The 26,115-nt window shown below is 47.7% G+C and overlaps 1 protein-coding gene across 1 annotated transcript in view; it reads right to left on the bottom strand.

Annotated features, from left to right (window-relative positions):
• EFCAB7 (EF-hand calcium binding domain 7) overlaps positions 1–26,115 on the bottom strand; it is a 413,197-nt gene that overhangs the window by 262,794 nt on the left and 124,288 nt on the right. The window contains 1 exon segment of the mRNA XM_086953570.1: positions 2,086–2,172. Coding sequence (XP_086809696.1) covers positions 2,086–2,172 — 87 coding nt within the window.

Below are 26,115 nucleotides of genomic sequence, written 5' to 3'. Positions count from 1 at the left end.
GTACATTTGTAAGGCAAAGTAAGTCCTGTTGAAGTTCTTTGTTGAGAACTGGCCTTACTTTCCGAGATGCAAATGTGAAGGCAGAACACTAGATATTTAGGGCACTTAAGTGAAATTCAGTATTAGCTTTAAGGTAGCCAAGGCCCCCTTCATACACATTTCTCCGAGAGTAAAAGAGGTGTTGGGCAGCTGACAGCCACCCCAAAACCTTCTTCGCAATTTCAAAGTGGGAATTGGGGCAGCTGTGAGCTGTCCCGATAAACTTTTCTTTAATTGTTAAATCAAAAATACTCACCCTCTGCCCTATTTGGGCAAGGCAGAAAGGGTACTGCACATTTTACCCTTGGAATCTGACATCCCAAATAGTCATTTAAAAAAGGTTGTAAAAATGACAGAATCAAAATGCTCAAACGTTTTACCATCCCTATGGAGCATGAGAGATTAAAAAAAATAAAGCATAGGCCAGAAGTACTGAATTTTTACAAAAGTGGTGTAGTTTCATACTGTTAATCTCTTCAAGCACAAAAATGGATTTAAATAAGGCAATACCTCTTTTACTTAATAATATCTTTTTCTTCACTTGAGGCTAGATGCTCATAGCGTTTTTTCAGTCACAAACACTTCGATATTGAGTTTGCGACCGAAAAACTGCTTTTAACAATGTATTAAACCCATTTCAGGATGAGTTAGTAAGTGTTTACCGACTCCTAAAAACTCCTAAAATGGGTTTGGAAATGGATAAGGAATTGCTATTTGGAAGGCACTTGTAGAGCTCCCTTTGAAATCGCGATCCCCTATCCACATATATAGGTGGGTGGTAATCTGTTCACAAAAGGGAAGGGGTCAGTTTATGGGGACTCCTTCCCATTTGAGAATGTTAAAAAAGTTTGTTTGGCAGTAGTCCATGGGATCACTGCAGACTCCCACGCAAAAAAAGAAACAACGCAGCCCGTTTTTTTTTAAAGCAAAACAGGCTGAATTTAGAAAATGTTAATTTTGTTGAATTGCAGTCACAGGCATGTTGGTCCACAGGCCACGATCCCTGTGATGGCATCCAATCGCAAGTTGTAATTTGTGACCACGTGGTGGTTCGCAGGCTACCATCCCTGTGAAGGCATCCAATCGCAAGTTGCAATTTTTGACCTTCCTCATTAATATTCATGAGTTAGGTCGGATTCTGACCCACTACAATTTCTTTTTTTAAAGAAATTACCTATAAGTGTATAGGTCGGCTCTTAATAATCTTTAATGGTCGCAAAAACACTGGTTGCAACTAGTATTTTGCAACCTCATATTCGTGCATGTGGCCCCTTGTCCCTCCAACAAAAACCGTAATTCACTTGACATACACATCATTCTGGGCTCTTTACTTTCCGAGGCACTCATTACATTCGCCACTTCTGCACTAAATCCATAAACTAACTTGGGTTCCACTAGACCTCGGCAAAAATTACATTATACCAGCATAATCTGCATAATTTTGAGAAAATCTGTTGCGCTTGCCACACAAAATTACCATAAATTACGCCATTAAACTACTTTGTACAATTATTTGTCATTCACAGAAAACATGTACTAATAACCCATGGGAACAACATGTGTGGCTGTTGTTCACCGTGCTTTTGTTTTAGCACTTTTTTTTTAGCACGAAATGTATCCTCTCATTTTTAAGGGATGCGAGAACGCTTTTAAAACTAAGATATAGTGCACAATTTTACATATTTACGTGAAAGCAACTCACGCACATTTTGCACATCCCTATTTGTCATCTGAATGTTGTTTTGTCTCTGGCTCAACAAACAGCAAGAGGTGGTGTCTTGGCCAGCTTAACCCTGTGCAGCAGAAGTATACTGTCAACCTCGAAAACCATTAATGCCTTGGAGATGAGCTGGATTGTGCACACAGGGAGCCCACGAGGGTAGGCCATTAGCACTTCAGTAGCCAGAGACTAAGTCACATTTTAAGTTGCACTAATCCAGTGCCGTCATTTTGAGAACAATCTGGCTTCTACATGAATACAGTGAAATATAAATGACCTAAATACACAGGATTTCATACTGTTGAGAATTCTTCTCTTCAATATACCTTGTTGTAGTCCAGTTTACCATTGCTGTTGACATCAGATAAACGCATAACTGCATTCACTTCATCTTGAGTCATTTTTTCACCTTTCTGTAAATCACAAAAGATTAAACTGTCATTGCTGAAAATGTTTTAAAACATGTTTCCTAATTGTACAATGACTAAATAGCTACAGTTTGTTCTACAAGTCAAATAATTAAATAGAATCTAACACATTATGTAACAATTGAGCCATATAAGTGGAGTGAGGCTGAACATAGGCAATACAATTATTTTGTGAACTTTTCAACAGACAATTCAGCATGAAGCCTGCCCACTCTCTCCTATTTTAAGGTATAGTGTAAGAAGCAGTGTTCATCTTCAGAATCTGAAAAAGGAAAAGGCTGTAGAGGAGACTGACATGCAATGTTCCATTTAAAAAATATTTAATTTTCAAAATTTGCTTTCTGAAAAACACTACCTTTCCTCAACAGATGTTTTTATTAATGTTGAAAACGAAGAAATAACCACACTAATGTGTCACCAAACAAATATTTCACAGGTACTTTAAGAATAGGCCACTTACATACGGATATCACCCTAAGTAATAACACTCTGTCAAATATTTCATTCGATTGTATTGAAATAAGGAACAAACACATACACAGTCAAACGTTATCACAATCATCCAAGAGTATGCACCACAAAACAGCAGTGTACATCATGGGTATCACAAAAGATATATTACATGGAGATAAGGTGGCCATACAGTTCCAGTACATTCTGAATCAGCACGGTTCATTGAGTGTGATAGTGGGAATATAAATTGTTATTTGGGAGCACAGCAGACAGTTTGTAAGTATGGGCATCAATCGCAAATAAGGAAAAGGATATGTCATTACAGGTTGAAGATGGTGAGACAGGTATGGTTACACCCTTGTGGCAAGCAGATATGACTTTGGTGAAGCTCAGCATAAACTTCAAGTTGAGTATTACAGTATGTAAGGAACTCCAACCACAGCCTTGAATTTCAGAGCTCCGCCTACACCGCAGCAGCATGCCACAATCCTTTTGGTCAACAACAAAGCCAAAGCAGTGAGGTTTTTGTGAGCAGTGTCCTTCTGAATTACACATTCTATCATAGCAGACAAAGCAATTTAGTCTTACGCCAACGTAATCTCTGACCTTGATTGACAGCATTTTGACCAATAGGTTACTGTTGCGGACTCAGGACTGCCACAATTTTATCTTTGGGAAATCTTTTTGGTTACATAATATAGTTCCAAGAACGTTTCTGTTATGCTAAGAGCATTTGTATAGAGCATTGCTATCCTTTGTATGGTTCTGAAACCCGTCAGAATTTGGCACCCTTTATGATTCCAGGATTTGGGTTGACAAGTTAGTGATATTGTAATTGTGCTCTGGCAAACGTCTGTGAGAATCTCATGGGCAGCACGTTTTGGCCTTTGGACTATACAACCTCAGTCCACATTATCTGTCAGTGTTCTCCAACCACTTTGCATTGGTTGTACTGTAAGAGGATTGTAGTCTTAATTCAACCTTTAATTTGGAGCCAAGCTTGTGGATGTTGGCAGACAATCTCCTACAAGACTTCCCTTGAATGTGGCACTTTTCTTCTTAAATGCTCCTGTAACTTGGTATATACTCTGAACCTTATTCTTGTGAAGAAATATGACTATATTTCAGTATTTGAAGAAATTACCTGAGCTTTGCAACTTGTACATCAATTCACATCTGCACTGAAATACTTCTTAAGACTTCAGGACTAGTTTTCCGAAGCTACATCGAAATTGAGAAATTATCACTTTCATTCAAGCATGGGGTCAACATTGGAAGCACGATATACTTTTTTGGGTGCATATCCTTGTATGGTATGAATAAAATAGAACTAATCAATTACATATACTTACAAGAACTGTATACAATGTGTGGTATTAATCTCATCCACTTGGAGGACATTATCAGCAAATGTAATATATAAATGTAAGAAAGTCCTGACGAAATTAGATGGATATACCCAGGACAGTAGTTACACCCAGTTATGTACATAGGCATACCGAGCTATATAGATATTTAGGTATTATGAAGAGAAGTCAGTATTGAATCGTAGATCTATGTAATCCTGTATATACATTTCCTTATTTAAAAGCAGCTCTGAGAGTGAACCCCCAGACCTATACAGAACTCCAGAATATACAAGGGAGATAACCAGGCTGCAGCATTGCAGGTGACCTTCTGGTGGAAGCTGTTCTCTTATCCCACTACCCTTTCTCCCAAGCTTCTCTACTGCCTCACTGGTGTCTCGGGTAGACAGTTGACAGTTTGGAAGAAGATCCTTGACATTCATGCGAAGCATAGAGCATCCTAACAGATTATGTTAAAGGACATTGCCGCTTGTTACATTCTGCTGGTGTATCATGTTGTTCAATGCTTTGCTTCAGGTTGTTATGCTTTGAGAACTCTTTGTCTATTATATAGCTTTTGTATAATTCTGGGTACATGTCGGTGTTGTAGGTTTAAGATAACTTCTTAAAGATAGTTGATTAGTAGATTGTCCCCATGGTCATCATACTATGAATACTAGATCAGTTTCTTCTGTGACTCAATCTAAATAGTATGTTCTCCGTCTTCCAAAACACTTCTATTAAAGTTCCAATTGTATACTCGAACTGTTCATTCATGTGGCTTTCGTTCACTAAGTTGCTCCTGGTCTGTGGCAATATGAGCTTTAATTGCAGTGTTTGTGCTGCATACTGATTCTGCATGTATGCTCATTCGGTAGTCTGCTTTCTGTGTAGATTGTATATATACAGGAGAGGAAAAGGAGACTGGTAACCTAAGAATCAGGAGAACTGTTAAAACACAAATAGTAACACGAAAAGGTGCAAAGAACTGAGAGTATATTTAAACAAGTCAGAAGTGGAAATACCGCCTAGGCCCATGGTCAACAGGGGATGGCGAGTTACAGTGTTACCCAAACACTGAATACATGCCTGACCGCACAGAAATGCACTCTACTATCCACATTGACCAACACCCACACATTAACACGGCAAACCACTCAGACTGGTCTCTCACCTTATTAGACTAGTCTCAACTATCACAGAAACACTCCCTCTCCCTCTAACTATGAATGCATTCATATGACCTTATGTTACCTTACCTACTGTCTCCATCATTCACTAACTAAGCCATTTCCAGGGCAATAATACACCTAGACTGCATTCCAAAACACATTAACATGATACACGATGACCTCATCACTTCACTGCATCTTGATAACCTCAGCGACAGGTTGAGTTAAGACCTCAAAAATGATTGCAATTGCCACCTGTCCCGCAAGACTAGTAACTTACATGATCTACTTGAATATCATACATTTTAAACCTCAATATCTCGAAAACTGCCAAACTGATTTAGACCCAATCACAAAAAGCGTGCTTTCTGTGTAAATATCCAGCTTTCTGCCAACTTTGAAGTCGTTTCCTGCAGCCGTTTGGCCTTGCAGCACTGTTCAAAAACCCTATGTAAAATGCATGGAGAAATTGGGTTTTCGGAACTGCTTTTTTGTCCTCAGTCCCTGCTTGACGGATCAGCCTGAAACTTTCAAGGAACCAGCTTAGGTGGATGAATATTTTACTGCAAAGTTCAGTGAAGATTCGTCAACCTGCACTAAAGTTATTAGCAAACCTCAAAACCCATTTCCTATAGTAACTAGGTCCTAACTATGACTACATAGTGGTGACCACCACTGAGTAATATATTTATTACAAAGGAGGTTTGTGGGAGTCACCCCAAAAATGCAAAACATATCAATATATATGCATATACATTTGTGTGATACACACATATATAAATCGAGAGGAAAAAAAACAATTCATGGTAAACGTCCAAAATATAATGCTATGCGATGTAAAGGTCAAAAATGATATTACATGATTGGTAAATGCATAACTTTTAATGTTATACAACCCCTTTGGATGAGAGTTGGGGGGTAACAATTCATTTCTAACAGGGACATGTTGGAATTTATCCTAGATGTGGGGTGAGGTTGCAGAGAACTTCACAAGATCTCTACCATCATTAGAGGCACAGGGAACTCGATGATGCAGGGAGAGAAAATGAAACGTGAATAAAAACATTAAAGAGACATTTCACAGAGAACATTTTTTGTCACAAAGACAAGGACTCAGCAGACTTCGAGAAGATGAGATTGAGTGGACTGGTTATATTGTATTTAAAAAAGTAAGTGTAAAATATTTTCAGCAATGTTACTGTTTTTAATAATATTCTAATACAAAATGTGCCTTTGTGATGATATTTTGAACAGTCTCAAAGAATTCTTAATGATATTCAAGAAGACCAATTTGAAGAATCAAGTTACTTACCTGTAACAATAGTTCTTCAGAATTGTTATCTTTTATAGGTTCACATGCTTGAATCATTCCTCATTGTTGAGTCAAACATTACCCTTCAAATATGAGTAGACCTTATAACATTATCACCATGGTAGCCAAACAAACTCAAAGCGAAAGACCTAATCTTCAGCCAGTCAGCATCAAACACCCTGCAAACACTCCCCTACCCCCCTCCCCAGAGTCCAATATACCTGTGATTTTGTAGAAGTGTTAATATTTAAGGAAATAATCAAAAGGTAAGCCTCTGAAACCCTGTTGTCCTGATGTACTTTTGTTGAAGGAGCTGTCTTAGTTGACTTTGAAGTCTCGGTGGTGCAATCATCAATGGTTGAGTCAACCTTGAGGACACTGACTGAGAGTGTATCGTAAACAGAGTTGTCGTCTTAGAAGAAGTGATAGTTGTGGATGGTGCTGTAATTATTGACGGTGTTGTAGACAGCAGAAGCAGCACCGTAGATGCAGAGAGGTTACTGACAGCAGAGTCGTACACAAAGCAGTAGACTGAGATTTTACTTTAGAAAGCACCTCAGACAGTGATTTTACTACTATGTCCTGCTTCTTGTCAGAAACTTGTGAGGTCTTAGGCGAGGGCTCACCAGATTAAACAGTATATCGACTTGAAGACCATCCCTATGATCTAGGAAACAATTTTTTATTTTTGTTTTAATTGAAGCAGAATGTTGGAATTCAACCTCTGAAGACAGTGAGTCATTAGACTTGGTTTTTTTTGGAGCCATCTCAAAAGGTGACATTTTTAATCGTTCAAGGCTTTTGCAGAGTATTTCTTAAATGGTGCTGTCTTTGCCTTTGGATAATGATAGAGGCAGTAGCTACTCTCCTTGTTTTTACAGGCCTCCCATGCCTTTATTAAAGCATAATGCTATTTGAAGATTACTGTGGGATTCCCAGTTTGACAAAAGGTGATCATTCAAGCATGTGAATCTATGAAATATCCAGTGCTGGAGAAAAACAGTTCCACATTTGCATTTAAAAGTATAATTGGGTATGAAAATAATTTCAATCTGCAACTCAGGCACCACACAGGGAAGGAGTGAGAAAGAAGCATTAGCAAATCCAAAAAGTCTTGGCTTTAAAGGGCAGATTTAGACCTGATGGCTTTGCCAGTGCTTATTTGTGCCACCACTAGCATTGGCACTGTCACTCACTTTATTTTTATGTTTAATTTTCTAAAAACTGTAACCCAAGTTGGAATAGTAAATAAAAAAATGTGCAGAAATGTGTAAATGTTCACCAGTTCATCACGGCGGCCAAATGAGCACACTTAGTGGCTATCTTGAAAGTTTTTTGAGTAAAAACATTCCAAGACCACTGTATATGTGCATGCATTGTAGCACAATGGTGGCCATTCAGTTTTATTTAATGTATATCTACAGGCAGGTTAACGAACTAACTTTAAAATAAAAAATTATACAGTGAGTTGGGCTGCCAAAAAAAGAAAAAGTGAGTGGCCCGAAAGAACTATGCTGCTCCATTCTGCTCCCCCAATTAAAAAGGGGGAGCAGAATGGAAAGGGACAGCTGAGAGCACAAATGAGCAGAAAGGATGAAAGCAGATAGAAAACATGCATGGGTGTGGGGCGACCTACAGAAAACATGTAGTAAAAGTGAAATAGGGCAAACGAGCAATGGACGAGAGAGTAGTGAAAGCAGAAAGAGCACAAGGCAGGGATTCGAGGGGGCAGAGACAGGTGGGGAGAGAGCAAGGAAAGACATGCCAAAAGACAAATAAAATGCTATCAGGTCAGCAGTGGAAGAATACAACAAATACAAACAGAAGCAATTTAAATCAGCAATGCTCTAGAGGAGGAAAAAAAACAGGCATTTACAATGCAACGGTTTCGCCTTTGGAAAAGTTAGAGCTATTGGCATTGTAAATGACAAAATTTGTATTTATGTGTTGGTTTTGAAAACAGATAAATAAATGGATTGTCATTTGCATTGCCAATAGCTTAATCTCTCGCAAATGTGAGACCTATTGTACCCTACGGACGAGCTCAGTGGACAGCAATTACTACCACCCCCACACCCCCAGAGCCACACACACACCCCCAGAGCCACACACACCCACCCAGAGCCACACACACCCACCCAGAGCCACACACACCCACCCAGAACGTAAAGGGCATCGCCCTAAACCGGTAGAGTACCAGGGTATGAGAATTGCATCTCTTTTTAGGCTCAACGCAGTGCTTTAATCTGCAGGTGTTGACTGCCCGCACAATTTACATCTGAAAGTGAGTGTACGTGCCCTTCACAACACTGCTACAGGACATTTTGTACCGACACTACGAGTAGCAAGGAAGTGATTGCCTGGATGAAGTTTGCTCTGTGCATTAGTCGGGCTAACTTGTTGTGTGACCTAGAAGGTAAGAGAAAAACAATGCAAACAGCTGCCCCAAAAAGTGTAACTAGACTAAATTATTTAGGAAGAATAGTCACACAATACATGGAGAAAAACACTCATTCAATAGCTTAACTTCTACAGACAACTGGAAATCCAAATGAATACATTCAAAACGGCACTGCACAACTGCACAGTAACAACATCTATAGTTTAACGCGCTTAAAAAATGTAAAAGTATGAAGCAATATTTAAAATTATCTACTATTACAGTGGCCATAGATCACATGTGCACCTTTAGCTAAATGGTTGGGAATTACTGTAATGGTCTCTGATGATGTGCTACAGGCAGGTACAGCATTGCAGACAGCAAGCAATGCTACCCACAATGCACTGCTTGTGCTGTTCTTTAGTGCAGTGTACGCACTGGTTCTAGTACAAACTGATCTAACTGCTCTCCGGTATAGACCAATTACGCTGCTCTCTAGTACAGATCGTATGCACTGCTCCCCAGTAGAGAATGCTGGCAGTGTTTCCTAAGATACATTACTTGTGCTATTACCTAGTACAGGCTGCCTCCACTGCTATCCAGTACAGAGTGCTAGCAGCCCTTCCTAGGACAGACTGCTCACAACTGGTCTCCTGTACAGACTACTTATGCTGTATGTGCGATCCCCACTACAGAACGCTGGCAGTCTCATCCCCGGTACAGACAAAGAATACTGCTCTCAAAAGACCGAGCACACTGCTTCCCGGTACAGACTGCTCGCACTGCTCCGTGGTTCAAGCGGTCCATGAATCCCCAGTATAGACTGTTACCCATAACAGACTGCTTGTGCCACACCATAATGCAGACTGCGTGAGTTTATCTCTTGTACGGACTGCTCACTCTGCTCCCTGGTACAGACTGTCCTGTCCTCAGCACAGAGAATGTGCTACTAAAAGCATTTCATTCACATCTCCTACCGTGTACAGGCAAACCGCTATGTGGGACAGCAGTGTAATTAAAACAGCCAGTTTGTAACATGTGACGGAAGAGGAACCAGAGGGTGAGGCAACTTTATGAAAATTCCGGGGAAGCCCTGTGTGAACTTCTGGATCACTGTGGTTATCGGGGGGAAGAAAGGAGGGCTGACGTGGTGGTGGGGACGCTTTCAATGGGGTGGAGGGGGAGGGGTGCTGAAACGAGCATTGGCAAAGTCAGTAGCTTTCCCCTATGAGAGCTGTTGGCTTTGTTTACATGTTTTTAGCCTTATTTTACAGCACTGTGAATGATGTGCAACATAGCTTAAAGTTAATGGGAGGCAGATGAGTTTAAGCGACGACGGCTGAAGCAAGCAGAACAAGAGGGTGGAGAGAGGCAGGGAACACAGAAAAGAGGTAGAGAGCCTTATGCACACATCAAAAAGGCAAGCAAAGCAAAGAGTCACTGGGAAATGCACAAGAGGAAGGAAATATCTTTTCGCGTTACAAACATGCAAAAGCACAGCCATGAGACGAAGTCAACAAGAACACGTGCCAGTACTCCCCACTCACCGGAATCGAGGACATCCCGAGCTGAGCGCGGGCGTTCATCAGAACAGGACCCCCGCCGGCCGCCATCTTCGGAGAAATGAGAAACAAACCCCCCCCCCAAAAAAAATAACCACCGCCGCATGACGTGGGCAAAAGCCTAAAATTCTCGGGAACGCCCACGAATCTGCTCCGGCATTGACGGACAGATCTCTGTTCCAATGGCTAGCCTCCATTTATGGAGCTAGCCAATGGAACAGAGGGGCGGGTCAACACACACATACTGTAGACATAAGATTTCGCCTGCGCGAAAAGCTGCGCAGTGCGCAGCTTTTGACAGGTGAAACCTAAAAACTAGGGAAGAAAGACATTGAAGAAGAAGCAGAGAATTGAGCGAGGGGCTGACCCACAACCCACAAAAGGTAAAGCTGTATGCATGCACGCAAGACTGAAAAATAAAGTGGTGAAAATATGTCCTGGCAAGTTTGACAGATGGATAATGACAGATAATTATTTTGCCCAACATTTAGGAAGAGTATTATATTACGGTTTTATTTTTAGGGTCATAAGTCCTTTAATTAACTGAGAGTAAAACGTCTTGAATTTCTTCACCTGTAGTAATGAGAGGAAATGTTAATTTGGCCTTGAAACTGGAATACAGTGTTTTCAAAAAAAGTTGCCTGCGTTAACAGCTTAGAAAATAATAATTGAACTATTCCGTTCAGGGACGTACTGGGACACATTCCTTCTTATGGAAGGGGGCCTGGCAGGATTACACACCCCAGAAGGCAGGGGGCGAGCAGCAACTCCTCCATTGTGCAGCGCTATAAAGCGCATTCAGTTACCCGCTGCATGGGATGTTCTAGGACACATTCCTCCAGCAGGAAGGGGTCCTGTGGAAAAAGGTAGGGCCGATGACCTTTTTCAAAGTTGCCCGGCGCTAACCGCCTCTATTACCACTCAAGTTACCAAACAAAGAGGCAGGCGCTGGAGACTGGAAGGCAGGAAACAGAAGTTTTATTCCGACGGAGCAGAACACGTCAAATCAGACAACCGGGTATCTTCTCGAGGTGCTCTAACCGCATCTCTGAGGCCTGGCCTCTTATACACAGGTTTATGATCTTTATTACAGTTTATTGCATGTGGCACATACTTGCAAATGCTTTGAAGTATGGAAGGACATCCTCGGAATCCCCGCTTCAGGCCCGTTCCCACACACATTTACAGTAGAAGTCCCCACCCCGGTCACAACAGGTGACGATTGTCGCGCAGCTGGACATTCCGCCGATTCCCGGAATGTATGTGGTCGATCGGGTCTCATGGGGTGGGGGCTTTGATCAACTCGTGGATCCTTTGATGGGAGAAGCTTCCTACTGTATGGGGGCAATAAACAGCATCCGCAAGGCCAGGTGGTGGCCTGGGAACGAGCAGGACAATCGGGCACAGAGGAAAGGGGGGTTTTATCAAAGGACCCGGGATCATGAAAGGAGTGGAGGGAGGTGTTGAGCTGGGAACAGGATGGGGTTCCGAGGCAGGGTTGCGCTGAAGAGGGGGGCTGTCAGCGCGCGAGGAATGCCTGCGAGGTCGAGAGAGAGAGACGCGCTAGCTGTCGGCGATGGGTAGAGAGGCCATGGTATTTAAAATGGCTGACGCTTATGCGCACAAGTGGACTTAAAAAGGGGGCAAGATGGCGCCGATAGTATTGACACTGCAAACTTGATTTTAACAGTCCTCCCTTTTCAACATATCTAGCCAGCTTGTCTAATCAATGTCTATCTGCATCAGATTCCTAACCTCGACATCATACAGTGCTCTCATGCGTTCCTTTCCAAAGTCCACAGTCTTAGGGCAGATACAATTCGCACATAATGAACACAGAGGCGGCAGGCATTGAATTCCTAAGCAGAACCCACATATTACAACCACAGGGATCAGGACAATAGTAAACAGTCTCCAGCCCCAGTTCTTGACAGTACTCCAAAACCATCCACCAAGCGACCATTCTTCTTGCTCCTGGTGAACTTCTGAGGAGAGTCTGTGGAGATGTTCGATGGCTTTGTATACTGAGGGTGAATTGTCCGGTATATATGTACAGCAGCTGGACCCAATAATGCGGCATGCTCCACCACGATCCGCTAGAACCACATCTAGAACAAGGCGGTTCTGGAGAGCCACCAAACGGACCGCTTGAAGCTCGGCTGTATTCTTTGCAAGGATGCCAGCTGTGATGTTCATTGTTGTCTCGACTGCCTGAGTCAAATGTCGGATGGCACGGCTGTTTGCCATCGGGCCCCAGAGTGGAACAAGTCCCTTCATTGCATCGAGGAACTGTGCTCCTGTAGAGTCGGCTTGTTCAATGTCCTTGGCTCGTTTTTGTCTATGGTGATTCGCCGGAGCCACGTAGGTCGGAGGAAGGATGAAGGAGATAAAACAGGTCCCCCCCCCAGCCTTTGGGGAGCCAGGTGTAGGCTTTTGTGCCGCAAACAAAGTACATGTTTGGAGAGGATACAAAGGAAGGTGGATCGGTGGAGTCCAAAGTTCTGGTGATGCGGCAGGCACTGCGGCCCACCAGCTGTGTCCCAAGCCCTTCTATGCACATAAGGCCTGTGACGTTGATGACGGATAGGGCCACAGTCAGGGTGGCAGCCGTTCGTTTCCGGAGGTAGGAGAAGGTGGGTCTGGTTGGATTGTTAAACACCTGTATTTCAATTCGTTCTTTGACAGTGATGTCCATGTGGATAGAGTCGTTGGAGGTCTGCGGGCAGAAATGTGTCTTCGTTTTGTTTCGCCAGACCTCATGAAAGAAATGCGTCATAGTTTTGCTGGAAGTGGCATTATCCCTATAGCTCTCTTGCAAGAGGATCAGCCAAGCAAGGCAGGAGCCGTGAATTGAGAAGGGTGAAGGGATGAAGGGTATCGAATGTCCAGTGGCGTGGGGTAGCAACCCACAGATCCAGCAGTTGGTGGCATTGGTGGCAAGATTGTGCTGGTGCAGCAGCTGCACGAAGGAGTTGTTCCAAAACTCCTTTCGCCTTTCTCTAAGTTGGGGTGAGAGAGAAATCAGATAATGTTCCTTCATGGTGGTACGCTGTGCAGTGGTCAGGAATGTCTCATGAGCGGGTGCGCTTTCTTCCACAATCCAGAGTGTGGTCATGAGGAGGAGGCAGAAGAGGATCGTGATAAAAAGTGCAATTGTCTTTGAACTGTGGATTTTGTCAGTCTTTGGGTTTTTGTAGCGAATCTTCGGATGTCCGGTTGCTTCCATCATCTTCTTATCGGGCGCTTCCATCACCTTCTTATCGGGCGCTTCCATCATCTTCAAGGGAGCTCGGTAGCGGGCAGAACCAAAAACCTCGTCTGGCTTTCTCTCCTGACAGCCTTTGTAGTGTTAGGCCACCGATCTGAGAATTATGACTTAGTTAATGGTCTGCTTAGCCGAAACTCCCTCCTTTCGTCGCAGGTTATACCCTTCTCTGGATGGCACTGTGGGGTCAAGAATCTTTGCTAGTTCGAGTGTCTCTGTGTCTGGATAGCAGTTCAGCGATGGTCGGTCTTCGTTCAGGAGCTCTTCCTGGGTGGTCACGTCTTCGGTCGTCGTCAGAGTCGGGGGGATCCGTTTGCAGTGGTGCGCATGTACCCAGGTGCGTTTTCCCTCCACTCGAAGAGCAGTTCGGTAGGTGAGGAGGACTTGCCAGGGGCCCGTCCACCGGGGTTCCAGACTCTTGGCACGCTGGAAATTTCTTATAAGCACGTAGTCCCCGGGTTGCAGGTTGTGTCCGGGACCCCTGGAAGCGTCCGGGATGGCATGCAGCACCTGTTGGTGAATGACAGACAGAGTTTCAGTCAATTTATACAAGTAATCAGACATTAGGACGTCCGGGACGTCATGAATGGAAGTCGGTTTTGGTGCAGACCAGACGCTCATGGGTCGGCCGAAAACGACCTCGTAAGGTGTCAAGTGGTGTTTGGTGGGGGTGGAACGCATCGATAGCAATGCCAGTGGGAGAGCGTCTGGCCATTTCAGTCCTGTGGTAGCCACTATCTTGGCTAGTTTTAGTTTTAGTGTGGCATTGTGTCGCTCAACAAGTCCAGCAGACTGGGGGTGGAAGACTGCGTGGAACTTCTGTTTTACACCCAGCCCTTTCAAGATGAGCTGGATAACTTCGGCTATGAAGTGAGGGCCATTGTCGCTCCATAAAATTCGTCAAAGGCCGTAGCGAGGGAAAAATTCCTTCAATAGTACTTTTGCAGTGGCCATAGCAGTGTTGTCGCGGGTTGGATAGGCTTCCACCCATTTGCTGAATGCACACAGCACAACAAGTACATATTTCAGGCCTTGGCATCTGTCTAGCTGGATGTAGTCCATCTGCAGGACTTCAAATGGGTGATTGGGAACCCCAAACCCTCCCCGGGGTACTACGGTTCCTTTCCCGGGGTTATGTTGCAAGCATATCAAGCATTGTTGGACCAGACGTTTGGCGGAGTCTGTGATTTTGTCGTTGTGCCAAACTCTGGAGACAAGTTCGATCATGGGGGCTGATCCTATGTGTGCAGGGGAGTGTGCCATAGTCAATATGGGAATCAGGTATGAGTCAGGTACAACCATTTGTTCATGTCTTTTGTTCGCCAGCAGCCTTCATCGTCTTTCAGTCCCACCCGTGCCCATTCAGTCAATTCGTGTTGTGAGCTGGCCATTTGAATGTCCCTAATTGTGTCCCTAGCGTCTGTCCATTTCTCTGCTTGTGACCTGGTCACGTACATGCGAGTCGTCGTCCTATTCTCGGCTGTGGTCCGGGCAGTCATGTCAGCTAGTGCATTTCCCGTCCAATGATGTCTGTCACCTTCTTGTGTGCCTGGCATTTGATGACTGCAAGTCGTTTGGGGAGGAGGACGGCTTCGATCAGGGCGGAGACTAGATCTCTGTGTAAGATGGGGGTGCCGTGTGAGGTCAAGAATCCCCTTTTTTTCCAAAGGAGCCCAAAATGGTGAACCACCCCGAAGGCATACTGGCTGTCGGTGTAGATGTTTGCTGTGGTTCCTGCTGCTAGGATGCATGCTCGTGTCAAGGCAATTAGTTCTGCTGCCTGTGCAGATCTTTGTGTGATGCGGGCTGTCTCTACTACAGTTCGGGCTGTGGTGACCGCATAAGCAGCTGAGGTGGTGCCATCAGGGAGTTTGATGCAAGAGCCGTCCACCCACAGCTCTCCCTCGGGGTCAGGAAAAGCCGTGTCTCTGAGGTCAACCCTACTCCTAGTCTGTTCGTCTGTGAGGGTCACACAGTCATGTACAGGGGACACATTGGGATCGTTCTTCGGTAGGGGCAACAAAGTTGCCGGGTTCAGTGTGGTGCATCTTTTCAGAGTGATATTGGGTGCAAGCAGAGTCAGTTCGTATCCAGTCAGTCGTGCACTCGTCAGGTATTGCGTCTTAGTTTGGTTCAGGAGGGTGTCAACTGCATGAGGTACTAATACCGTGAAGGAATTCGAGAGCACGATCCCCTCACTTTGTTGGATAGAGATAGCAGCGGCAGCTACAGCTCGAAGGCAGGCAGGCAAGGCTCTGGCTACGGGGTCAAGAGTGGCAGAGAAGTAAGCGCATGATCGTTGCTTTGGGCCAATGGACTGGGTCAAGACAGATAAAGCACACCCCTCCCTTTCGTGAGTGTAGAGGGAGAAGGGCTTCGTGTAGTCGGGGGTTCCTAGGACAGGGGCCGAACAAAGGGCATCTCGTAGTTCTATGAAGGAGGATTGGCATTCAGGGGTCCAAGGGAGTGGGAAGGGGACATCTTTAGCTAGTAGAGAAAGCAGCGGTTTGACAATGAGGCTGAAGTTTGGCAACCACTGCCGACAGAAGGAGGTGAGGCCTAGTAGGGAGCGGACTTGTTTCTGAGTCTTGGGGACAGGGGTCTCTAGAATGGTTTGGATTCGGTCAGGAGTAAGTTTCCTTCCGTCTTTGGACAGAAGGTGGCCTAGGTAAGTGACCTGGGGTTGGCAGAATTGCAGCTTCTTTTTGGAGACCTTGTGGCCATTTTCCGCAAGGAAGTGAAGGAGTTGGATGGTGGCTGTGACTGCAAGTGGAGTGGTGTCGGCCGCCAAGAGGATATCATCAACGTACTGTATCAACACCACTCCATCGGGCAACTGGACTTCGTCCAGTTGTCTCTTGAGGGCCTGACTGTAGATGCTGGGGCTTTCTGTGTAGCCTTGGGGTGCTCGACAGAATCTATATGAGCGGGCTTTTAGGGTGAAGCCGAAGAGGTATCGGCTGTCTGGGTGAATGGGGATAGAGAAGAATGAGTTTTTTGAGATCAATGACAGTGAAGGTGGTGGCAGTAGAAGGAACCAAAGTCAGGATAGTGGTGATGTCTGAGACCACGGGGTACTGGGGTACAACTATTTTGTTGATCTCTTGAAGGTCGATGATGAAGCGGTACGCTTTCTCATCTCCCTCTCCTTGTTTCTTTATGATGGGTAAGATAGGGCTGTTGCAAACATTGCTAACTACTTCCTCTACCACTCCTGCGTCTATCAGTGACTGAATAATCTTTACCAATGCCTTCTCGCCCTCTGGCGATATCCGATATTGTGGGAGTTTCGGGAGTATTGCGTCCGGTCGAACAGTGATGTGCACTGGGTCAATCATCATGCGTCCTACGTCCAAATCTGTCTTGGCCCACAGATACGGAGGCAGAGTGTCAAGTAGGGACGAGTCAGTGTCAGTGATGGAAAACATGCATCGGGAAGGGCAATGTCTGAGCAGAATTGGGTTGTCGTACAGAAAAACTCGAACTCCGTCTTGTGAACATCTAATAGTAGCTCGGAAATGTTTCAGTAAGTCAAGTCCCATAATGGCGTCAGGAGTATTGGCGGAAAGCAAAAACGTTGTGTCAGTTGTGTTGTTCTCTAAGTCGAAGGAGATCGGTGTGGACAAAGGGTTAGTGGAGGGCGTTCCATCGAAACCTATCGATGTTACAAGCGAGCCAGACAAGGGTGCCCTTTGAATCAGTCATTTAGATAACGCACTACGTGTCGCGCCAGTGTCTACCAGAAATGGAGACTTTGTACCCAGGACCTTAGCGGTGACATAAGGACCTTGCTGGTCAACATAGAGCTCGACTGGATCCCTCCCTTGCCCTAGGCAGTCCTATGCGAAGTCGCGGGCATCGTCGCAGGCAGACTGCTGGTACTGGTTCTGTCGGGGACGGTCAAATGTATTCGGTCTGTTTGATCTATCGTTATTTGTGTCATTCGTGGACCCCCGTTGCTGCCCTCTATTTCTCGGTCCGCCCGCTCCTTGGGGTCCCTATTTCTGTTCATCTCCATCAGAACCGGACACTGGGATTTCCAATGGCCGAATCCTTTGCAGAATGCACACTGGTCCTCGCTAATGTCTCTACGTCCAACATGGGGTGTCGGGGTATGGTCTTTAGGGGGTGCGTTCCTAGGGACATTTGTCTGGTAGTTCCCTTTGTATTGCTCTCGTCCTATAGTCACCCCTTGCAACTGCGCAATCATCACCCTTTCTTTTAAGTCTTTCTTCTTTTTCTCTGTCGCTCTATCGTTTTCATTTTTCTGGTGCTCGTAATATTGGGCCATCTGGAGGATAGCCGCGGGTTTGGAGGCTGCCCAACTACTCTCGCAGGCCTGCAGTTTCTGAGAAACTTCCTGCGACAAACCTTTTACGTAATTCTGGACAAACAGATGGTGTCCAGTTGCGGTGGTCATGTCCTGGCCGCTGTAATCGGAGAACACCGTTTCAAACCGGGAGAAGTATTCCGATACGTCTTCCTGGGGTTTCTGACGACAGGCCGTTACTATCGACCAGTCTACTTTCTTTTCTGGGATCAGGGTTTTCAATTTCTGTACAATTTTATCTGGGAGTTCTAAAATGGATTTCAAAGGCTTCTGTCCAGGTTCTCGTTGCCTATCTATGCCATCGAGTTGTGACCAGGTATGTCCGAACAGCTCAAGATGGTCGACTTTCCGGATTTGCTTCCACACATCAGCTGGCAGACATAACCCGAAAAACAAGTCGATATCAGCCAGGGTCATAATCGTTGAACCTAGGGCTGTACCTAATTCAGTGTAGAAGGCAGTGGGGTTTTTACGTAAATCGGGCAGAGACTTCCGGAACGTCAGAATATCTTGCCGATCCCATGGCTGGTAGACCCAGTTGTACACTACCCTCCCTCTTGCATCTTGGTGGTTGACGTCATCGTGTGTTCCCAGACCTCGTGGGGGAACCCAGTAGGGGGCAGCCTCTCTTATTGGCATTATGGTGCTAGCTTGCTCAGTTCGTGATTCGGTCGCTACGGGTGTCGTAGGTTTAGTTTCCGATTCTTGTTCAGTGAGGTGGCGGAAAACCTCAAGTGTACGCATAAGGAGGTCCGTCACGTCACACTTGCCCTCATCCCCAATATCGACCTTTCTATACAGAGTCGTTAGGCTCTCGGGACCTTTGTCTCGATATCGGTCCTCATACGCATTCAGGGCATGATAACACAGTCGTACGGCAAAGTGCCGTCTGTGGCTCCCTGCATATGAGTTGAACATATCCGTGATGTGCTCCTCACTCTCCTTTCTTTCTACCAGTGTCCTTACTATCTTGTCAATCCCTGCTCGCTCATCTGTGCTTAACCTGTTCGTTCTTGTGGAATCTGTCTTTCGGGCCTCTGGGTCATCTAACACTGTCGCTTGTGCTGTATCTAGTACAAGGGGTTCGGCCGGCGCGGAGACCATGGGGACCGAAGCTCTGGTACTACTCTTGTCTGTGCTTGGGGGTAGTGAGTGCTGTGCTAAAGGTTGGGAAGGGGCACATGGAGGGGGCATGTAGATGATCAGAGGAGCTAACAAAAGATCATCGTTGGCTCGCTGTTTCGAGGGCAATTCAGGGTAGAGCGTAGAGGGTGTTCTAACAGGACACTGACTTGATGTCTCTACCTCTTGTTTCTGTTTGGCTTCTTCTCTCTCTTTTATCTCTTCTTCTAATTTCTTAGCAGCTAGGTGGGCTGCCTTTCGCAGCTCTTTTCCCAACCTACTTTCATTTTTCTTTTTACGTTGTTCGGTTTCTTTGCGCCACATGCCGAGACTATCAAGCTTAGTGGGCGTTGTCTTGTGTTTCCCAATGGCTGTTTCTAGCGCGCTTATTTTATCTTCATCGAAGGATCCTATCAGTGGCCACTGACTTTTCTGATCCTTCTTCGTATATTTATGCCATAGCTTGCTATAGGCTATAGCGATCAATCCATGCTTCATAAACATGTCCTTATTAGGGGTGCCTTCCAGTGGAGCCGGATGGTTCATCTCTAATAAGCGGTCCGGGCTAAACAGGCTACCAATCAGTGGGGAGAAGATAGGCATGACGGATTACAACGGGGACAAAAGTCTGCACTACCTATCTTATCACTGCGTGCAAAGACTAGACAGAATATTTCTATTCTTCGTTATTTGCAGGTAGTGAATACCTCAAAAGAACCAATATCGAACAGTCAATGTTCGGTCAATCAAACAATCAATGGGGAGAATAAGTAGGCACGACGGGTTACAACGGGGACAAAAGTCTGCGATACCTACCCTTTCACTGCCTGCAAAGAGAGAACCTGTTCTTCCCTGTTTGCAGACAGAGAATCTCCAGAAAACAATCCGCGAACAACAGTTCGGGCCAAACAATCAATCAGTGGGGGAGGAAGATAGGCACGACGGATTACAACGGGGACAAAAGTCTGCGTTACCTATCCTTCACTGCCTGCAAAGAGAGAACCTGTTTTTCTCCGTTTGCAGACAGCGAATCTCCAAAAAGAACCAACAATTCAAAGAGTAATACTAGTATTTTCCAAATCAAACAATCATTTCATAATTTGTCGTGTTACACGACCTTACCCGGACCGCATGGACAGTTTCTTGTCTTCCGAATCCAGCGCCCGATCGTCCTCTATTCTTCGTGATCGTCGCGGCACTCCTGATGGTTCCCAGTCAGGACCGTAGATCACTCGAGAGAGGTCTGTTCGGAACCAGTGAAGTTCGGATGATCGGCTGTCAGACGAGGGTCTATCGGACAGGAGCTCTCCCGATCGTTGCAGTCGTTCACTCTGTCGTCAGGACCTCTCCCACTGGATCCACGAGTCACTGATGGGCCCCACGTTTGGGACGCCAATTGTGGAAAAAGGTAGGTCCGATGACCTTTTTCAAAGTTGCCCGGCGCTAACCGCCTCTATTACCACTCAAGTTACCAAACAAAGAGGCAGGCGCTGGAGACTGGAAGGCAGGAAACAGGAGTTTTATTCCGACGGAGAAGAACACGTCAAATCAGACAACCGGGTATCTTCTCGAGGTGCTCTAACCGCATCTCTGAGGCCTGGCCTCTTATACACAGGTTTATGATCTTTATTACAGTTTATTGCATGTGGCACATTCTTGCAAATGCTTTGAAGTATGGAAGGACATCCTCGGAATCCCCGCTTCAGGCCCGTTCCCACACACATTTACAGTAGAAGTCCCCACCCCGGTCACAACAGGTGACGATTGTCGCGCAGCTGGACATTCCGCCGATTCCCGGAATGTATGTGGTCGATCGGGTCTCATGGGGTGGGGGCTTTGATCAACTCGTGGATCCTTTGATGGGAGAAGCTTCCTACTGTATGGGGGCAATAAACAGCATCCGCAAGGCCAGGTGGTGGCCTGGGAACGAGCAGGACAATCGGGCACAGAGGAAAGGGGGGTTTTATCAAAGGACCCGGGATCATGAAAGGAGTGGAGGGAGGTGTCGAGCTGGGAACAGGATGGGGTTCCGAGGCAGGGTTGCGCTGAAGAGGGGTTTATGGCCCCAGCATCTGAGAGCGGGGGGGCTGTCAGCGCGCGGGGGATGCCTGCGAGGTCAAGAGAGAGACAGAGAGAGAGACGCTAGCTGTCGGCGATGGGTAGAGAGGCCATGGTATTTAAAATGGCTGCCGCTTATGCGCACGAATGGACTTAAAAAGGGGGCAAGATGGCGCCGATAATGTTGACACTGCAAACTTGATTTTAACAGGCCTGGGTGGACTACACGCCCCTGATGACAGCTGGCAAGCAGCAACTCCTCCCTTGGGAAGGGCTATAAAGCATCTTCAGTTACCTGCTGCGCAAGACGCACTGGGATACATTTCTCCTGCTGGAAGGAGGCCTGGGAGGGTGACACACCCCAGTAGACAGCAGGCACATGACAACTCCTCCCTTGGGCAGGGCTATAAAGCGTGCTCAATTGCCCGCTGCATGTGATGCGTCTTGTCGAAGCTTAAGCTAAAGGCGGGCCCATCCGCACCCATCATAGACAGGAAGAGGCAGGGTCATCCCCCGTGGCTCTGCAATCAGGAGTTCTAGAGTCTGAATCAAAGGCCATGATGATTAAAAAGATGCTTAAGTAAGCGGGAACAGACAGGGCTTTTGGGGCATTCAAAAATAAGTTGCTGGGCGTGGCCAAGATGGCGGCGGAGTAGGACGTGCTTCCCAGTCCCTCCGGCGCCACCTGACATCTAGCGTTGTATATCGCCCTACCTGGTGACCATCCACGCTGCTGAGCTGGGTGATGGTCTTTAGCCGATTGGAGCAGTGCGGCCCTGACGTCCCCTGGGCCCGGCGCGCCTCGTGGTGCAAAGAGCGGAGGCCTGTACGCCGCGGTGCGGCGCATTGCATGGTGCGGGCGGCAGCCCCTGGTACCGGGGGCGGTGCGTGGTGCTGAGTTAGTGGTGGCGGAAGAGTGGAGCAGCCGCTGCTGGGCCCGGAGCGGCACCGGTCTCTATATGACGCTGAGGTCTGCCCCGGGGAGGCTGGTGTGGTACGCGAGCTCCCGCTGCGGTGGCGGCGGTCGAGCGCCCCGGACGGAGGCTGCCTGGTCCTAGAGGTGAGGAGTGAGAGGGCGGCTGGCCGGAGGCCCGGGACTCGGTCCGTGATCTGGCTGACGGCGTGCGGCCTACGCGGGTGTTCTCAGCGGCGAGCCTCAATACTGGTGGCGAGTGCAGTCCGCCCCCACATCCCCGGTCTTGGCTGCTCCCGTGGCCGCGCTGCGGTAGTTTCTGCTGCCTGGTTGGGGCCTGCTGATTTGGGACTCTGCAGCGCTTTGTTCCGGCCCGCGGATCAGCGGGCGGCGCATTGGTGGGGACCTTCCCCCCACTAGCTGGAGCGCTTCGGGCACAGTCACCCCGGGTTGGTGTGGAGCTTCGTATCGGCCAGCATTTTGGCGGGCGGCGCTTCTCTGTTTCGCCGCTTCCCTGCTTCGCCTTCCCCCGTGTGTGGAGGACGGAAGTAAGCGGTGGGGCCCCATTGGAGATTTGGGCACGGTGCGGGGAGAGAGGGCGGAGAGGCCCCCAGAGGTGCCTGTGAGAGGGCTTGTGGGCAGAGAGGAGGAGAGGGGTGAGGCCTGGTGACTGCCTGCTTGAGTTGCGGCTTCTGTGATGCCTGTGGGGCCTGGGTCCAGTCTCTACTAGCTGTAAGGACCTTTGTGGAGCCCGTGGGTGCTCTGGATAGAGGATTGCCGCGGCGACCTGGGCAGCGGAGAAGTGTGCAGGCAGCGGCGTATGCGGGCCCTGTACCGGGGCAGACCTCTGCAGTTGGTGGTCCTGGGGACTGCTCTGCTGCGGCGCTGCCTAGGCGAGGAGCTTGCAGGACAGAGGAGGGCGCGCCATCAGCCCGTGCATCGGCGGGCGGCGTTTTCCAGCATTGGCCCGGGTCTGGGCTAAGCAGGGAGGTGCAGGTGCTGCTGGAGCCTGTTTGTGCCTCACTGGGCCCTCGGTGACGCCGCTATGTCGGCTACCAGGGGCAAGAAAGATAAACCCCTGAAAGACTCGCTACAGAAGACGGCGGATCGGACTGCCTCGCAGTCTGATGTCCAGTCCGCGCAGCCTGGCGATGTGGATGCGCCGGCGACTAAGGCCTTAATGCTGGAGCTCTTTGCTGCCATCAAGGAGGAGATCTTGGAACTCCGTTCCCAGCTCTCCTCAGATGTCCGAAAGATGCAGCGAGACGTCAACGCCATTACGGAGAGAGTGGCGACCCTGGAGGAGCATGACCTGAGCACTGCAGATGAGATCCACCAGCTCCAGCAAGACGTTCTTCGCCTGACAGAACAAAACCTGGATTTGAAGGCGCACACTAAAAACCTGGAAAACCGTTCACGGAGGAACAACATCAGGATCCGAGCGGTACCCTGGAAGGGGGAAGGGGATAGCCTGCGGGAATACGTGGCGGCGTTGGTCCGACAAATCCTTGATGAGGGGGATGAGCTGGACATTCAATTGGACCGTGTGCACCTCATTGGCTTACAGAGGGTTGCCAAGGCCCCTCCATCGGACATTCTGGTTTGTGTGCATGGCTTTCAGCTCAAAGAGCGGATTCTTCACAAAGCGCGAGATCTCAACCCGGTGCAGTTTCGTGGGCACCAGACCGCTCTCTTTCAAGATCTGGCGGCCTCTACTCTAACCAAACATCGCAGCTTCAAGCCTATTACTAACTACTTACGGGAACAGGCATCCCCTACTCGTGGAGGCACCCGTTTCGCATAATCTTTAAGTTCAAAGGTGAACTTTTGCAGATTCGCTCACTGGAGGCAGCTTATGAGGCGCTGGGTTTGGAGAGGTCAGTTGCTCAGGCTGGATCAACCGGGTCATCTCCTCTGCAGCGCAGGCGCTCCACGGAATGGCAGAGAGTTGGAAGATCGCCCCCACTGGGGAAGCCTGACCACTCTGGCAGCCTTTTGGAGAGGGAGGCGGCTGTCTCCTTGGTGGCGCTGGTGACGGACAGTGAAAGTGTCCCTTGAAGGCTGCTTGCCTGGCACAGGCTGGGTTTTATGGCGGCATCGGTGGGGACATGCGGGGGGGGGGGGGCTGAGACTGTGTCTCTTGCTCTTCTTTACGTCCTTGTTGTGTGGTGGTGCCCTGTATCAGGGTTGGGTAAGGTTCCAGGATGGCGCCATGTTTTCCCCTACAGAGTGATTCTTCAGACGAACATTGGTCCCTTCACAAGACTTTAACTACCTTTCTTCTTTTCTGTGGTGCAGTCCTTTTGTGGGGGTGTTTGGGATGGGGGTTGTTTTTTGGGCTCCGCATCAGTTCTCCGGGTGGCTAGGCGTAGGTTGGGCCCGCTGTTTGCTTCCTGCGCTTCCCCCAATGCTCTCGTCCTAGATAGTTGGGCTAGCGCTTCCCTCCCTCTTAGGGATTATGGGTAGGGATCTGAAAATTGTAAGCCTGAATGTTAGGGGCCTAAATAACCCTGTTAAGCGCGCGGCCATCCTTTCTTTGTTGTAGAATGCAGACGGCGATGTGTGTCTGTTGCAAGAGACCCATCTCCTCCCCAAAGATACTAGGAGGATGAAAGACAGGCGGTTTCCTGTGCAGATATGGTCTTCGGGTCGAGAGAAACATGGGGTGGCTATTCTCTTTAGTGCTCGGTGCATTGCAAGGTCCTATCCCAAGTGGTTGATATTAGAGGGCGGTTTGTAGCTGTCAGGGTTCAATGGGGGGACACACACTTGACAGTGGGGTGACTGTATGGGCCAAACGAACACCAAGAGCCCTTCCTGAAAGCGGCTCTCTCCAAGATGCTAGCTTCCCCAGATACGTTTATGCTAGTGGGGGGGTCTGAACATAGTAATGGACTCGGGCTGGATAGGTCCGCGGCGCGACCACACCAGGCAGGGGCCCTGTCGCAGGGGGGGAGGCAATGGTTGCAAGACGGTGGGCTGCATGATGTGTGGCGTGTCTAGCATCCCCTTGATCGGGATTATACTTATTACTCTTCAGCCCATAAAATTTATGCGCGTTTGGATCACTTTTTGGCTACGATCTCTCTTTTGCCCCATCTGTGCGCAGCAACTATAACCTCGCGCTCTCTGTCAAACCACCAACTTATCTCAGATCTGCTTACCTGTAGTGGGCGGCGGCCACCATCGTCAGGCTGGCGTCTCCGAGATTCTCTCCTTCACTCGGACTCTGCAGTCACTCGCATTAGAGACGCTATCACCCAGTACTTCACTACCAATGATCAGGATGGTGTGTCCTTGGCGTCAGTATGGGTGGCCCTCAAGCTGGTGGTTCGAGGGGAGTTTATTGCGCTGTCTGCGACATATGCTCGGGTGCGTTGGGAGAAGAGCGCAGGGCTATAGAAGGAGGTGGGTGACCTGGAGGCGATACATAAGAGGACAAGGGCTCCACGCGTATGGAGGGAGTTGGAAACGAAGAGACGCATGCTAAAGCACCTTGACCTAGATCGAGCGGAATATGCCCTTTTGCGCTTGCGACACAAGCTTTATCTTAGCGGGGACAAGGGGGGGGCCGGATGTTGGCTCACAGGATGAGGGTGCGAGCGCAGCAGTCAGCGATCCAAACCATTAGGGACTCTCATGCAGTGGAACATACCACCGATTCCCTCATTGTAGAATCCTTCTGGCAGTTTTATCAAAACTTATATCAAGGGGAGGCTTCGGACTCCGAGCAGGTGGCTGTTTACCTGGCATCTTGCGGCGTTACGCCTCATCTTAGGGTCTCGGCGGAGGCTCTGGATGCTGAGATACGTATTGAGGAGGTCATATCTGCGATTGCGTGTCTGAAGCTGGCCATGTCCCCGAGGCCGGATGGCTTCTCGGCCATCTTTTACAAGAAGTATTGTGTGGAGCTGGCTCCTTTTTTAACACGACTTTTCAATTCCTTTCTGGAGGTGGGGGATGTGACCCCTTCCATGTCGGAGGCTGCCATCACAGTTATCCCCAAGCCCGGGAA

Source organism: Lissotriton vulgaris, chromosome 1_1 (assembly GCF_964263255.1).
Source record: "Lissotriton vulgaris chromosome 1_1, aLisVul1.2, whole genome shotgun sequence".
In the NCBI taxonomy this organism is placed as follows: Eukaryota; Metazoa; Chordata; class Amphibia; order Caudata; family Salamandridae; genus Lissotriton; species Lissotriton vulgaris.
The sequence above is the reverse complement of the archived record's forward strand: the minus strand, read 5'-3'. Positions and strand labels throughout refer to the sequence as shown.